Here is a 17,704-nt window from a genome sequence, read left to right as displayed (position 1 = left end):
AGAGTTACAAGTTATTCATGATTGAGTTTTAAGTGTACAATGTTCTAACACCAGTTCCTTCACCAGAACCACTTCCCTCCACCAATGTCCCCAGTTCCCTCTCACCTCTCAGCCTGCCTCACTGACAGGCACTATTTCCTTTTTCTTTTTTTCTTTATTTCCCCCCTTTCAGGCACTGTGAAACATACTCCAACATAATTTATATGAGAAAAATTACTTAAAAACACAAATGTTAATGTTATCATAACCATGTTACCTAAGCTATATTACATTTTTTTAAAGCATCAAAAAAGAAAGAAATGTCTTCGCAGCATTGGGGGTTAAATTTAAAATTTAGCTACCATGCACACAAACAATTCCACTTTTGAGTATCTAATGCCAGGACAGAAAAATATTAATTCAAAAGGATGTGTATGAGCACCATTTATTCATTGCAGCACTCAGCATAATAGCAAAGATTTGGAATCAACCTAGATGTTCAACGACAAATCAGTTGATCAAGAAGATGTGATATGTACACACACATACAGAGAGAGAGAGAGAGAGAGAGAGAGAGGTGCAGAGAGAGATGCAATACTACACAGCTGTAAGAAATTATGAAATCATGCAAGTTGCTGCAACATAGATAGAACTGAAAACAGATGTAGTAAGAAGGACAAACACAGGATGATCTCACTTATATGTGGTCTTTAGAGTAACTGGATGAGAAAATGCAAGACTTAAAGAGGGGGTGCCTACATCACCCTGGGCCCCGGGTTGTAGGGAGCAGAAGGAAAGAAACAGAGTGAAAGGAAGAGGAGAAAAAACAGATGAGAAGAAACAGAGGCAGCGGTCAAGGGGCTTCAGGTACATCAGTAGTGTTATGAAATAATAGAGGAAACCTGGAAACACTAGTGGTTGATACTGGCAATGGGATTGGTTATGCAACACTGTATGTCAAAAACTGAACTATGAATAACTTTCTAACTCATGGAGATTTAATAAAATAAAATTTGGGGAAAACTTTTAAGCACTGCACTGTTCTCCCATTGTTCATTGATTTGCTCGAGTGGACCCAGTAACGTCTCCATTGAGAGACTTGCTGTTACTGTGTTTGGAATATTGAATATGTCACGGGTAGCATGAGGGTGCAGATAACTTTTGAGTTAATATTATCATTTCTTCAGATAAGCACTTCAGATTAAACATAAAAAAGGTGCAGTATACATTTTTATATAAGGTATATAAGTATAATCTTATACATGCTATATGTAATATCTGATATATGTTTTTATAGTACATATTTTTTCTTAAAAATTATAATTTACTTTCCTGCATCAAATAATAAGGCCTATTTAACATTTAAAAAACAAAATCTACATATTTTGCATATGCATTTTGTTCCTACTTTTTTTATTTTCTGTGTTGAGAATGTAACCCAAGAGTCTCACAAACAGAAGGCATGTGCTTCTGTTTACAATAGCTAGAATCTGGAAAAAACCTGAGTGCCTGAGAACTGATGACTGGTTAAAGAAACTTTGGTACATCTACACAATGAAGTACTATGCAGCTGTTAGAAAAGATGAAGTCATGAAATTTATATACAAGTGGTACTACATGGAAAGTATCATGCTAAGCAAAATGAGTCAGAAAGAGAGGGACAGACATAGAAAGATTGCATTCATCTGGGGAACATAAAGTAATAAAACAGGAGACTAACACCCAAGAATAGCTGAGATAAGTACCTGGAGGTTTGCTCCATGGCTTGGAGGCCAGCCACACATGCTAGGGGAAAAGGGAGCTCAGATAGAGAAGAGATCACCAAATAAAGGATATTGGGAGGATCCTCCTAGGATGGGAGAAGCATGCTGAAAGTAGACTCTAGACCGAACATGACTGCCACTCAATGCCTCTTTTGCAAACCACAGCACCCAAAAGGAGAGAGAGAACAAAAAGGAATGCCCTGCCACAGAGGTAGAACGGGGTGGGGGGGGGATATGGGGGGTAGGAGGTATACTGGGATCCATGGTGGTGGAAAATGGGCACTGTTGGAGGGATGGGTACTTGATCATTGTATATTTGAAACCCCAAGCACAAAAATTTGTAAGTCTACAACTGTACCTCATGGTGTTTCACTAAAAAAAAAAAAAAAGGCATGTGCTCTAGCATTGAGCTAGAATCCCAGACCTTTTATTTTTTTATTTAGTTTTTATTGTTTTTGCTTTTTGGGTCACACCTGGCGATGCACAGAGACTGCTCTTGGCTCTGCACTCAGGAATTACTCCTGGCAGTGCTCAGGAGACCATATGGGATGCTGGTAATCAAATTAGGTCAGCCACTGCAAGGCAAACGCCATACCCGCTGTGCTATCGCTCCAGCCTCCCAGACCTCTTACTGCCTTCATTCCAGACACCATTTTGGCCCATACACTACAGAGCTGGTGGTGCTAGAAATCCTGAATGTAAAACTTACACTTCCATCCCTTTTAGCTCTCTCCTTGTACACAAATTCTGTGTGTGTGTCTGTGTGTGTGTGTCTGTGTGTGTGTGTGTGTGTGTGTGTGTGTGTGTGTGTGTGTGTTTCTAGGAATCAAATCCAGGTCTCAAGCATACAGAGCAGATACTCTACAGTTGGACCATATCCCTGACCCAATCAGACTTTAAACAAATGTTTAAACAAGTCTTCAGAATGTGTTAGATTTTAAAGAGCAATAAGTTTGTTCTCCAATCTCACTTCTTTAGAGATATGCCATCATTGGGTTCGGTAAAATTGCTTTAACTTCAGTTTTTATAAAAATGTAATACAAAAAAGTCTTTTTTTTAACTATAGTTAATTCAAAGTATATTAAACAATTTAAGATTAATGACCACAGAAATAGTACAGGAGTCAAGGTACTTACTTGCATGGCTGATCAGTTTTTGCATGGGTAATCCCAACACATTATGGTCCACCAAGCACTACCAGGAATCACTCCTGAGCACAGAGTCAGGAATAGTCCCCAAATACATGTGTCACCCAGACATTTTTCCACCACTGCCTAACATAGTAACAACTCAAGATTAAACCAAAATCCATAAAATACACTGAAAAAAACATACACAGAACTCTCCAGGACATGAACTTCAGACTAGGTATCATCAGTGATTTTGGATCTTGTGAGAAAGATAACAAAAACAAAATAAATAAATGTGACTACATCAAACCAACAACCAGGGTTCAATTCCTCCACCCCTCTCAGAGAGCCCAGCAAGCTACCAAGTGTATCTCGCCTGCACATTAAAGCCTGGCAAGCTACCTGTGACATATTCGATATGCCAAACACAGTAACAACAAGTCTCACAATGGAGACATTACTGATGATGCTTGAGGAAATTGAACAACGGGAGGACAGTGCTACAGTGCTACATCAAACCAAAAAGTCTTTGTAAGGTGAAACAAACTCAGGCTAAAATAAAAAGACACCTACCAAATGGGAGAAAGTAGTTGCATACAATAACTCAGGTAAAGTTTTCATATCCAAAATATAGATATTCACAAAGCTGAACAACACAAAAAAATCAATAAACCCATCAAAAAATGAGGAGAGAAGATGAACAGAAACTTTCTCAAAGAAGAAACACAGCTGGATAAAAGACAAATGAAAAGGTATTCATCATCGTTTATGCATCTCAGGGAAATGAAAAATGATGAGTTTATCATCTCACACCAGTGAGAAGAGCATATATAAAAATGACTGTAAACAATGTAGTAGGGATATGGCAAAAATGTATTTTTTAAAAAAACACCCATATTCGTTGCTAGTGGCAATGTTCTCCAGTTCTGCTTCTACAGAAAATAGCATGGAAACTTCTCAATAAAGTAAAAATGTGATCCAGAAATTTTACTTCTCAACATCTACCTAAAAACATCATATACACCTATGTTTACTGGAGCACTAAGTACCATAGCCAGGATATTGAAACAATCCAAATACTCAAAAACTGGTGAATGTATATGAGTTGATAAATAGAAAGATAACATACATACATACATACATGCATACTACACAAATAAGAAAATGGTGAACTCTTGCAGTTCAGTGCAACTTGAATGGTACGAAAGGCATCATGTTAAGTGAAACAAGGCAACTGGAGAAGGACAAGTACTGCATGACCTCACTCATCTGTTAGTATACAGAGAAACAAAACAAAGGAACCAACATGGAATTACATTGGTTGAATGATGACATACTGAATGACAAACTCTTGGTTTATGATTACAAAACTGAGGTCGCTAAGCAGAGAAGACATGAACTACATGGGATCTAAAGACAGTAGTGGAGGGTCTTGACTACTCTGGTGGCAGTTAAGATACATTAATTTTTTTACACAAAAATCATAAAGGTAATACTATTATAATCATGTTACCTACACTACAATAAAAAAATTTTTTAATTATTTTTTAAGTCTTTGGGTTCAGAGCAATAGTACAGTAGGTAGTGCCTTTGCCTTATATATGGCTGACCCAGGTTCAATCCCCAACAACACATTTAGTACCCCTGAGCACCACAAGGGGAAATCCCTGAGTGCAGAGTCAGAAATAAACCCCTGAGCAGCACCAGTATAGGCCCACAACCAAGAAAAAATAAAATTAAGTCTTCGGCAGACTAAGTCAGGAAAGTTTTTTATACCTGATAAATGAACTATTCTTCGGAAGGTGAGGAAAAGGTATCCAAATAAAGTATGGTTGGGTGGTAAAGGAAGCTGCTAATAATAATATCTTATTAGGAAAAAAAAAACAGAAAATTATTAGGTGAAAAGCAAAAGGAAAAGAAAATGTATGTGGTCCTTCCTATCTCCCACCCCCAATTCTCAGATCTTTTGGATTATAATGTCTCCTAAAAGATGGAAAAACCTTGCCTATATACCCCTGATTAATGGAAACAGATTTTCACAGTAGCTGTACACTATTTAATTCTCTTCCTCCTGACTCTAGAAATGCTTGATTTGGCTGTGTAAAAGTAATTCTAATTATAGTGATTTACATGAACTACTTACCATTTATGCCTAATTATCTTACAGCACAATAACAATTATGCATACATTACATGTGTCAGATTAACCTGGTTGTAAGTTTTATTTGGTAACAAAAGTAAAGTACTTATAAATGCTCATTCTTATGGCTCCTATTGCATGGTCATCTGCTCAGAATTGTTTTAAAATTTTATTACAGAAAGCACCATTACATAGATAGGTGAGAAAACATTAATAATCTGCCATCAAGTTTGTTCAGTTGATTAATTATTGTGGTATTTTATGGAAAAGAAGCATGTTTTCTTAATATTATATATAACAATATTATATTAATATTTGAATATAGCTGGTCTTACAGAAAATGTGTCAGTGATAATAATTGAGGGGATAAAGTCTACTATAATGTTTAAACATCAGCATTAAAAAAAATAAAATCAACATTAAAAAAAAATAAAATAGTATAGCAGGTTGGGCACTTGCCTTGTGTGCAGCAGACCCAGCATCCCATATGGTCATCCAGGCCCTATCACGAGTGGTCCCTGAGTGCACAGCCAGGAGCACCACTGGGTGTGCTCCCCTCCCCAACAAAAAAAGGTGACGGAAAACCACACTCCAGGGAGAGGGGCTCAATACTTTGCATGTGCAAGGACCCAAGTATTGGTTCTCAATACCCAGAACCACATTATGCATTAGGCATACGGCAGCACACCACTTAAAAATTTCAAGACAAGGGCTGGAGCAATAGCACAGCGGGGAGGACTTTGTCTTGCACACGGCCGACCCGGGTTCAATTCCCAGCATTCCATATGGTCCCCTGAGCACTGCCAGGAGTAATTCCTGAGTGCATGAGCCAGGAGTAGCCCCTGTGTATCGTCGGGTGTAACCCAAAAACAAACAAAAAAGAAATTTTTTCAAGACAAGGGTCGGAGAGATAACTCTGAGGGTCAGAGTACTTGCCATGCATGCAAGTTGGGTTCCACATGGCTCTGAGTACCACCTGGTGTAGGACTGGAGTCCCCCAAGCACCACCAGGTATGGCTCTGGTGGTCCCCAGCACCTCCAGGACTTGGCACTTAACCTTCTGGCCTGGTTGGTTAAGTACTATCAAGAGTAGCCCTGGGGACTAGAGAGGTAAAACAGCATGGAGGGCACTTGCCTTGCACATGGTGGACCTGGGTTCAACCCCACCCTAAATATCAAAAAGAAGATACATGCTTCCTGTGGCCTGGGTAAAAAGCATAGGAAATGACCCAGCTAGAGTTGTCCTAAAATATATCCCATCCACCCACCCAAAAAGGCCACCAGCAAGGATGAGGGGTTATGACCTGGAAGCAGATGGGTGAGATGTTCTTCTAGAGTCCTTAGCAGTCAAAGAGAGAAGCAGTAGATAGTTTACCCAGAGCATTCCGGGGATCTACCACTATGACCCTCAACAACAATCTAGTAAATCAGCATCTAATATAAAAGAGGCCCTTCCCAATCACTTAAGACTTTGCTATTTGGTTCTAATCTGTCCCTCTCATTCTGAGCCTTGTGAAGGCAGACAAGCAGACATAGAGGAAAGGAACAGGGAAGAACAAATTCACTCCTTCTTCTCCACTTCAGCCACTGGGCCAGGATGAGCAAGAGGGAACAGTAAGCACTGGACTACCCAGATGTTTTCATTTACATGGAAGAAAGTTATGGAACATCAGGAAGTCACAAACGGGTTGAGTTCCAACAGAATGTGTTTCAAAAAAAGAGAATTAGTCCAACCAAGAAACATTTCAAACTGAGATTGGGTATTTTCATACTGTTTCATCATTATACACCACTGTATTTAATGTTTTTACAAAATGGTTATACACTTAACAGTTCATATTTTAACATTATACAAACCTCACCTTTGAAAAAAGGCCTTCTGCTTCAATACTGTATCCTTTAAGGTCCTCGTGCAATTTTTGCAGACACTGTATGACATTTCTTTGATGTTCATCTTCCTTTAGTTCCTGATGTTTGATCAGAAAATCATAGTGATCCAATGGTCCATGGCAAACAGCCAAAGCCTTCGAATAAGCTTCAGTAGCAGCAGATGGGGACACACTTTCAGGTGCCTGTACAGTATAGGCTGTGGACAAAAAGATACCCAAAAAAAGTTCATCTTTCTTATATGAACATATTTCAAAGTGTTCTACCTATGTTTCTTACCAGACACATTGTTACCATTCATAAGCTGTTCCAGCAGGTAAAATAGAAAATGGGAGTAGGGGGAAATAAACCTGTAGGCTGTTCAAGCAGATATATTTGAGTTTTTGCTAATGTTATTAGAAAATAATCAAACACAACACATTTTAAACAATAAATATATTTGCAATTATCTTTTAAGGGTGTTTAGACACACCTGGCACTGCTCAGAGGCTGTTCTTGGCTCTGTGCTCAGCAGTGACCCCTGTTGGTACTCAGGAATCAAACTTGGGTCGGTCGCATGCAAAGCAAGTTACTTCCTGAACCAACTCTCCAGCATTTACAACTACCTCATTTTAGTATATGGAAAAAAACCAAGATTTAGAAGCTATTATTGGACTCTCCTAAATCTCCTAAGCCTTCTCTAAAAAAAAAATCTCTACTTTTGTCCCTACTCCATTCACGCAGCCACCAAGTTTCAACAGATCTTTTCCCCAGCAGGTGTGGTACCCTACTTTTTTGTTTTTCCTTGCAGTGCCAGTTACTAAACCTAAGACCTCTCACATGTAAGTGCCCTGCCACTGAACTACATCCCCAGTCCTAAAAGCCTTTATTTAAATCAAATCTAATTTTGGTTCTTATATAGTAAGGCAAAGACTTGAAGACTAACCACAAAGGGTTTTTTAACTGTTCTTTAATCTCTATCCAAAATACCACCACCTCAGACAGTAATGCATTGAATCCAGCCTTCTGCTTCTGCAATCCCTCCCTTTTCCATAATCTTTGTGCTGAAGACAGAGAGTTGAGAAACAATAGAGCATCTGCTTTAAAGCAGGGTGGTGCCCTGAACCTTTTTTTTTGTCCCTCCTGGGAAAGGCATGATTGACCTAAGGTTCAATCATAATTCTGTTTTTATCTGGGACAAGTTCAATGCACAGGAAATTCTCTCTATATTTTTCAGATGCAACAATAAACTGCAGCAAATGCACTATTTTTAGAGAAACATTTCTCAAAGGGGCTTTGCCAGTGTCTCTCATTTCATTGAATATTATATTTCCTTTGTTTCAACAATAGGAAAACTGCTTTGAAAAAATTAACAGTCACAACATCACTTCCATCTTTTTCTAAAGAGCAAAAACAAATCCTTAAGTCTACCATAAAAGTCAGTGATATGGCAGGGCTGTCTTCTAACAGCTATTTCTATTTTCCCCTGCTAAGTAAATAAGAAAACAGATTCTCAATCATCAATGTTCTTCAATTTGAATCCTAAATGCTCTCTACCCACTCCTTCTCCCCAGCCTCATAGTTCTTATCTTATCTCTGGTGTGGCCTCTAATTTATCACTAACATAATCTCTGAAATATCTTCTAACTACCAGGATGACCTTGCTAGAATCCAAATATGCTTTTATCTATACTGTTTGAAATTCATCTCACTGTTTAAAGGAGTGGTTTTCGGGCAGAGGGGTAGCTGGAAGGAGAGAGGGTATGCTCTGCATAGCAGAAGTCCTACTTTGATTCCGGGCACTGATCTTTAGCACCATAAATTCATCACTTCCTGGAGAGGCCCAAAACAAACAAAAAGAATGATTTCAAATATGATTTTATTTTCTAAATAAGTATTGCTGCTTTCCCATTTGTTGCAATACTGAGTACAGTTTCACACCTCTATCTGCATAAACCTCACCATGTTCACCTCCAAAGCTCTAGCACCATCACACTATAAAAATTTGCCCACTCCTTTACCCCTTCCTCCCTCCCTCTCTTCCTTTCCCTCTAGTAACTATCATGTTTTTCTTATAGTTTGTTATTTTTGTTGTGTTCTGACAGTTTATTTGCTCAATTATTTATATTCCACACATACATTGAAACTACCCTGTAAGCTGCCTTTTACCTGCTGACTTCGTTCACTTAACATAAACACCTAAGGTTCCATCTACGTTGTCAGAAAAATAAATTTCATCTTTTTAGATACGTGAGTATTGTTCCATTGAGTATACAACTCTCACAGCCTCTTTGTGGGTAGGAGATGTGAGCCACATTCAGTAGTGCTCATGGGCTACTTCTTGGCTCTGTACTCAGATATTACTCCTGGTGGTGCTAAGGATCAAATCAGAGTAAGCCACATGCAAAGCAAGTGCCTTAAACCCTGCACTATCTCTCCAGCCTCTTTTTTTTTTTTTTTATTGAACCACTGAGTAGATGATTACAAAGCTGTTCATGATTCGATTTCATACAGTTTTGCAACACCCATCTCTCCACCAGTGTACATTTCCCAGCACCCGTGTCCTCAGGTTTTCTCCCATCACCCCCCACCCCCCACCCGTCTCTATGGCAAGCGCTTTTCTTCTTCCTCTCTCTCCCCTCCCTCTCTCCCTCCCCTCCACACTCCCCCTGCCCCATACACCCTCTCCTTTTGGACAGTGTGCTTTGCAATATTGGTACTGAAAGGTTATTCAAGAATATCCCTTATCTACTTTTAACCCTCAGATCTTGCCCAGTGTGATCCTTCCCAACTATTACTGTCATAGCAGTCTCTTCTCTATCTTACCTACCCTCAGCCCCCCACACACTTGTGGTTAGATCCAACCACTGACCAGACCTCCTAACCCCTGTTTTCCTTGGCCATGGATATTACTCTTCTACTATATATATTTTTAGGGCTGGAGCGATAGCACAGCAGGTAGGGCGTTCGCCTTACAAGCGGCCAACATGGCCGACCTGAGTTCGATTCCTCCACCCCTCTCGGAGATACTGGCAAGCTACAGAGTATTCGATATGCCAAACACAGTAACATATATTTTTATATACAAATAAATGCAGTCATTCTCTATCTGTCCCTTTCCTTCTGATTCATTTCATTCAGCATGATACTCTCTATGTCCATCCATTTATACCACTGCTTCATTATCCAGGTATCCATTGATGGGTATTGGGCTGTATCCATGTTTTGGCCTTGTGAATAATACTGCTATAAACATAAATATTAATATAAATAGGGTGTAAATAACCTTCTGAATTGGAGTCCACATTATTTTTAAAAGTCATACTTTTGTACACATAAAACCTTCTGGAGGTCCTAAATTTATTGTCACTGTCCTCCCGTTGTTCATCGATTTTGCTCGAGCGGGCCTAGTAACATCTCCATCATGAGACTTGTTGTTACTGTGTTTGGCATATCGAATACGTCACGGGTAGCTTGCCAGGCTCTGCCGTGCGGGTGAGATACTCTCGGTAGCGTGCCAGGTTCTCCGAGAGGGGCAGAGGAATCGAACTCAGGTCGGCCATGTTGGCTGTGTGCAAGGCAAACACCCTACCGCTGTGCTATCCCTCCAGCCCTAAATTTATTAATAAGAAAAAAAGAAAGAGGGAAATGACAAAATTCCATATTCTTTACATTTTCTCCTCTCTCTCCAGAACCACATTAAGCACAAACAGTGGGCAGAAAGCAGTTAAATAGTAGACCTGACACTGCAGTGCTTAGCAGCCTGCTTGTAAAGGTGGGCCTTTGGTTGGAAACTAGTATTCCAATTATTTCACTGCCAGAAATCTGACTCAGTGTGCCATATACAAGCCATGTGGTTTGAGCTGAATACCTAGCTTCTAACAGATAGGAGGTCCTTAACCCTCCAGCAATGAACTGGAAGCAAGGAATGTCAAAGCATTCCTATCAGATAAACCTCAAGTGTAGAGGTCACCACAAGAAGAATCAAAAAAGATAAGGACTGAGTGTAGGGCAACATGGAAAGCCCACCCTTCCCCCCTCCAGCTTGCTCCTTGCTTTGGTGAGAAAATTCACCTTCAAAAGTGAAAAGTAAGGAATTTTTTTAAAAACAGTATCAAAAGGCTATGGAACAACTACAAAATGGGAATTACCAGGAAGTGAAAAAAAGAAGGAAGAAAAACTGACACTACCACTCACATCTCCAAATGCTGGAAAGATGTGGAGCAACAAAATTCTTGTTCCTTGTATAAATGCACAACAGTATTTCAACTTAGGAGGACAGTTTAGGTATTTTTTCAAAATGAAACACTTTTAACATATGATCCAGTCTTTGTATTCCAAGGTATCTGCCCCCAAAAGGTAAAAAGTTACACCATACAAAACCTGCACATGGATGTTTATAGCCAATCATATATGACTGCCAAAACTTGGAAGCAACCAATATGCTCTTCGGGGGATAAATGGATAAATAAACTGTGATACAACCAGAAAACAGATTATTTAGTACTAAAAAGAAATTAGTTCAGGGGCTGGAGTGATAGTACAGGGGGTAGGGTGTTTGCCTTGCATGCAGCCAACTCGTGCTCAATCCCCGGCATCCCATATGGTCCCCCAAGCACTATCAGGAGTAATTCCTGTTATTGCTGAGTAAATTCCTGAGTAAAAGCCAGAAGTAACCCCTAAGCATTGCTGGGTGTGCCTCCCTAGGCTCTGTTCCCCCTCCCCCTCACAAAAAAAAATAGTTCAAGCTAGAGAAATAGCACAGCAGGTAGGGCACTTTCCTTGCATGCAGCTGATCTGGGTTTGATCTTCAGCACCCATGATCCAAAAACAAAAACTAAAAATAAATGAGTTCTCAAGCTATAAAAATACATGGAGAAAACTTAAATGCACATTGCAAAGTGAAAGAACCAATCTGAAAAAGTAACACATTATAATATAAATTCTAATTACTTAATATCCTGAAAAAAGCAAAACTGTGGAGATAATGGAAATATCTACCATAGACAAGGATGGCAGGCAGACAAAGAAAACGGACAAATAGGCAAGGCACTGGAGGATTTTAGGGCACTGAAAAAACCCAGCATGGTAGTCTAACAATAAATCATGTTATAGATATATGACATATACATGTATCATGTTATAGATATTGATACATGTTATATACCTATAGATCTGTACATGATACATGTTATATAGAGATCTATACATGCATCGTGTTATAGATACATGTTATAAATACATGATACACGTATAGATATATGAGTTCATATCTATAGAAATGACTAGTCAAAGCTAACCCTAATGTAATCTATAGACTTGGGGTGAAATTTAGTATGCTTTAATGCAGATGTACCACTGATGGTAGATGTGGATAATGGGAGGCGGTATGTGTGGGTGCAGAGAGAAGATGGGAGATCGCTGTACCTTTTTCTCAATTTCCTGTGAACTTAAAAGTACTCTTTTTTAAAAAGAGTATTAAAAAAAAAAAAGAAAAAATTTAGTCAGGCAAGATGCTCAATGCTGAGAGATTGGCCAGCGTAGGCCTGAATAGCAGCTGTATAAATTGAGACACAAAAGACTTCTCAAAAGCTGCACTAAATTAAATCTGCTACTACATCAGTGTACACAAATTATGTGATGCTGCTGCCATATTATTTTGATTTGTATTAATTTGCCTTATTGTACTACAAATGGACAGTGGGAAAATGCCATTCTGAAGATCTACAAACTAATATATAAATATAAATGGAAGATTTTAGGCACCCAGAAGTGTATACTGTTCCTTCCAATATCTCAGTTTTGTATTTTATGTCACTACTTTCTTCTAAACAACATTCTGGGAAGATTTCGCAGTACCCCATAGCACACTTGCTATTAGATTAGTCAATAACTGTTTAATAATATGAATAATCTGATAAAATGTTACAGATAATATTTTAACAATTACTTTTACTTTTCCCCAAAGAAAAAAAGTTTTACCAAATTTTGAGTATATTTGGGATTATTTAAATTCCCCTTCCCCTCACTGTTTTCTAAAGCAAACTAACTTCATATTTAAAGGTAAAGTTTAGTATATACAGAAAATCCTTGCTCTTCTTGCCCTGTGCCACTTTGTGAGTTTTTTAACCAAACTCAGCAGTGCTCAGGGGTTACTCCCAGATCAATGCCTTGGGGATCACTTTCAGTAGTGCTTGGAGGACCATGCAATACTAAGAACTGAAGTCAGATCTCCTGTATGCAAATCATTAGCTCTGTTCACCGAGTTATGTCTCTGGCCCAAGATTTCTTCCTTTTTTTTTTGTTTTTTTTTGTTTTGTTTTGGGAACAAACTTCGCAATGCTCAGAGCTCTTACTCTTGGTGGTTCTCAGAAGACCATATCTGGTATCAGGGATAGAAGCACAATTGGCCATATACAAAGCTAGAGCCTTAACCTTTCTTCTACCTTTCTGGCCTCTTCTTTCTTTCTGTTTTTGTTTTCGGGCTGTACCTGGCAGTGCTCAGGGCTTACTCCTGGCTCTGCACTCAGGGATCACTCCTGGTGGGCTCAGGGGACTATATGGGGTACTGGAGATCGAACCCATCATCTGAGTGCAAGGCAAGCACCCTACCTACTGTACTATCGTTCTGGTTCCTCAATACAGTCTTGATTAAGGGTTCATGACAGGGGAGGGGAAGAGAACAGAATTTCTAAATGAAAATTAAACATGCATATATTGGTGTAGTTCTTCTGAGGTCATACCTCTAATATACTATAACCTTCATTTTCAAATAAGATTATGAATAAGAGTACCCCCTGAGAGCCCTCAGGAGTGACCACAATAGAAATTAAGCTCTGAGCAGCACTAGGTATGGAGAGAAGGATGGATGGTAGGAAAGATGGATGGATAGTCCAACCACTTTAAATTGTTAAAACTAAAAGTTTCAGAATAAGTTTTAGTAACTTTTAAAACTAAAATGTATATATACATATACATATATGTGTGTATATGTATAATATATATGTATGTATATATGTATACATGGGTTTAGGGCCACACCCAGGATGCTCAGAGGTTACTCCTGGATTTGCACCGAGGAATCACTCCTGACAGTGCTCAGGATGGGATGCTGGGTATTGAACCTGGTTTGGCCATGTATAAGGCAAACACTTTACTCACAGTACTATCTCTCCAGCCCAAGTTTTATAATATTACTGGCAACTCACATTTATTGAATACCTATGTAGGCCAGGAACTAATTATGAATTTGCTTTTATCCTGTTTTGGTTTTGTGGTCCTACCTAGTGGTACTCCGGAGCTACTCCTGGCTAAGTGCTCAGAGATAAACCTGGATCTCCTATATATAATGTATACACTCTAACCATTGAGCTATTTCTCCAGCCCTAATTTTTGTTTGTTTGGGAGGCACACCAAGCTGTGCTAAGGGCTTATTCCTGGTTCTGCACTCAGGTCTCATTTTTGGTGGGTATCAGGGATCAAACCCAGTCCCATGTAAACCAAGCACCCTAACCACTGTACTACTGCTCTGGTTCCCCTGCCTCACTTTTATTAATCCTTACATAGGTTTAGGGAAGTAACTAAGTGGTAGAGCATTTACGTTGCATATGTAAGACTGGTTCAGTCCCTAGCACTGGGGGAAAAAAAAAGGTTTACAATAGTCCTATTATAAAGATAACTTTATAATATGATAAAGATAACTTTAAAATCCTTAGATCAATTTGTTTATTCATCCATTTATTCATTTATATTAAAAAATATATCTCAAAATGCTCCACATCATTAATCATCAGGGAGATGCAGATCAAAACCACAATGAGCTATCATTTCACACCACAGAGACTGGCCCACATCCACAAGAACAAAAGCAACTGTTGCTGGCGCGGATGTGGCGAGAAAGGGACCCTCCTTCACTGCTGGTGGGAATGCCGACTGGTTCAGCCCTTCTGGAAAACAGTATGGACGATTCTCAAAAAATTAGAAATTGAGCTCCCATTTGACCCAGCAATACCTCTCCTGGGAATATATCCCAGAGGGGCAAAAAAGTATAGTCGAAGTGACATCTGCACTTGTTTGTTCATTGCAGCACTCTTTACAATAGCCAGAATCTGGAAAAAAACCTGAGTGCCCGAGAACAGACGACTGGTTAAAGAAACTTTGGTACATCTACACAATGGAGTACTATGTAGGTATTAGAAAAGATGAAGTAAGTCATGAAATTTACATACAAGTGGTACTACATGGAAAGTATCATGCTAAGTGAAATGAGGCAGAAAGAGAGGAATAGACATAGAAAGATTGCATTCATCTGGGGAACATAAAGTAACAAAATAGGAGACTAACACCAAAGAGTGGCTGGGATTAGTACCAGGAGGCTTGCTCCATGGCTTGGAGGCCAGCCACACATGCTAGGGGAAAAGGCAGCTCAGATAGAGAAGGGAGCACCAAATAATGGATGTTGGGAGGATCCTCCCAGGATGGGAGAAGCATGCTGAAAGTAGACTATAGACATGATGCCACTCAATGCCTCTTTTGCTAACCACAGCATCCAAAAGGAGAGAGAGAACAAAAGGGAATGCCCTGCCACAGAGGCAGGGTGGGATGGGGGGTTGGGGGGTGGGAGGGATACTAGGATCCGTGGTGGTGGGAAACGGGCACTGGTGAAGGTAGGGTATTTGATCATTGCATAATTGAAACCCAAGCACAAAAATTTATAAGTCTACAACTGTACCTCATGGTGTCTCACTAATAAAAATTTTTAAAATAAATAAATTAATTAAAATATATATATATTTTTAGATACCATTGTTTTGTTGTTTCTACCTGCGCTGTGATCAATCCCATATCTCATGCACGAAAGGTATAAGTCCTATCCTTGAGTCACATCCTTGGCCCCACATCCATGGTTCCTTCAGTTTTTCCTGAGTCTGGAATCCACCAATATTTGGACTAAAATGACACTCTTAGCTCTCCTGATTCTCAGAATTCAGATTTACTTTGAAACTACAGCACCTGTGCTTTGAGGTTCTGGGCGCCCAGTTTGCTGACTGCAGGTCTTGGATTTTATTAACCTCAATAACCACATGAGTAGTTCTTCATAATCAATCCTACTCATTCTTTCTCTGGAATCCCTGACTAAAACATGTATCATAAAGCTTTAATTGCACTGATATCATTTGCACAGAACTAGAATGATTAAACCAAAAGGGCTATGTGGTCTTTGGCTTTGGTGCTTTAAACTGGATTTCTAATTCTACACAAATAACTCAGAGATATTCTTTAGAGTTTAAGCAAAAGTAGTAGAACAGACTGTTATGACAGAAAACAATCATTTTAAAAATAAGCATTTCTTTTAGTTTTAATCGTTTAAAAATAATGGTGGAAGGAAGAGACACTCTGGTGGAAGATGTGATAGTAGAAGGCTGAATGGATAAAACATTGTCCTTAATAGTATTATAAATCATGCTACCTCAAATGAAATAAAGATTATCATGTCATTAATAGAAATAACTGAAGACAGGGGCCAGAGAGATAGAAAGAAAGAAAGAAGGAAAGAAGGAAAGAAGGAAGGAAGGAAAGAAAGAGAAGAAAAGAAAGGGAGAAAGAAAAGAAGGGAGGGGGAAGGAGGGAGACATGACCATACAAGAGTTTTCAAGGTGAAGAAAAGTATCTTTTTCAATTATTCCTTCCTAGACAGATCTATGTTCAGAAATATTCAATACAATTTGTGGTCAATTTGATTACTTCAAGGCATAAGTAGAAGCATAAAGAATTTTAGGAATTCAACATGCTACAAGGGGTAGTTATTAACCCAGGAAAGCAATAAGTCTTACGTTTGTTTTAATAAGTTCAGAATTTCCTGGCAAAATTTGAATTCATCTGAAAACTAACAAGTGACAACTCTGAAAAGTAAAGAAAACAAATGCTTTTAAATAGTACTGATTATTTAACCAACAACAACAAAAAAAGCACTTTCTATATGTTATCATACTTCTCAAAAAAGTGGAGATTGATATTATTCATTACAAATGAGGAAACCCAAATACCTTAAGATGTTAGAAACTTTAAGTGAGTATACAAGCCAGGAACTGAAACCAAGTGATCTAACCAGTCAGGCTGTGCCCATAGACAAGTAAAGCTGCTAATAAGTGTTCTCCTGCCAAACCCGGCAGCAGATAATCAGGTTTTCCTAATGAAAGCCCAAAGTCAGGGCCAATGATAGAGCTCCATATTCGTAGAGCACAGTCTGCGTGCATGAAACAGAAATCTTGATTTGTGATTCCTGGCACCACAAAAAACAATAAATATATAGATGACCAAAGCTAAAGTGTTAGGAGAAAGAAATTCCTTTCCAAATAAACTAAAAGGCTCTCACAGAGACTGGGGAGTAGCTGAGGTTCAGACTATGCTTTTATGTTCTTTTATTCGGGGCTTTTTGGTTATGGGTTTTTTTTTTTTGTTTTGATGCCACATCAGCTGTGCTCAGGGCTTACTCCTGGCTCTGTGATGAGGAATTACTCCTGACAGGGCTTGGGGGGATCATATATGGTGCCAGGCACCAAACCTGGATTGGCCACATGCAAAGCAAGCACTCTATTTGCTGCATTATGTATTGTTCAAGCCCTATGTTTTGTTTTGCTTTTGTTTTTTGGCTACAATACTGCAGTTCTCTGGGGTCATTTCAGGTGGCCCTCAGGAGACCAAGACATCACTAGGGATCAAACCCAGGGGCTTAGTCCATTAAAAGGTCATCTCTCTAGTCCCCTGAAGTGTGTACACTGCGTACAGGAACCCCCAATTTAATTCCCAGAACTGAGGGCTGCAAA

At 39.1% G+C, this 17,704-nt stretch overlaps 1 protein-coding gene across 1 annotated transcript in view; it reads right to left on the bottom strand.

Annotated features, from left to right (window-relative positions):
- The window catches only part of AFG1L (AFG1 like ATPase), a 193,548-nt gene that overhangs the window by 162,840 nt on the left and 13,004 nt on the right, over positions 1-17,704 (bottom strand). The window contains exon 2 of the mRNA XM_056125103.1: positions 6,875-7,098. Coding sequence (XP_055981078.1) covers positions 6,875-7,098 — 224 coding nt within the window. The remainder of the gene's footprint in view (positions 1-6,874; positions 7,099-17,704) is intronic.

Source organism: Sorex fumeus, unplaced genomic scaffold, assembly GCF_029834395.1.
Source record: "Sorex fumeus unplaced genomic scaffold, SorFum_2.1 ptg000054l, whole genome shotgun sequence".
In the NCBI taxonomy this organism is placed as follows: Eukaryota; Metazoa; Chordata; class Mammalia; order Eulipotyphla; family Soricidae; genus Sorex; species Sorex fumeus.
This window is presented reverse-complemented; position numbering and strand designations above follow the sequence as displayed.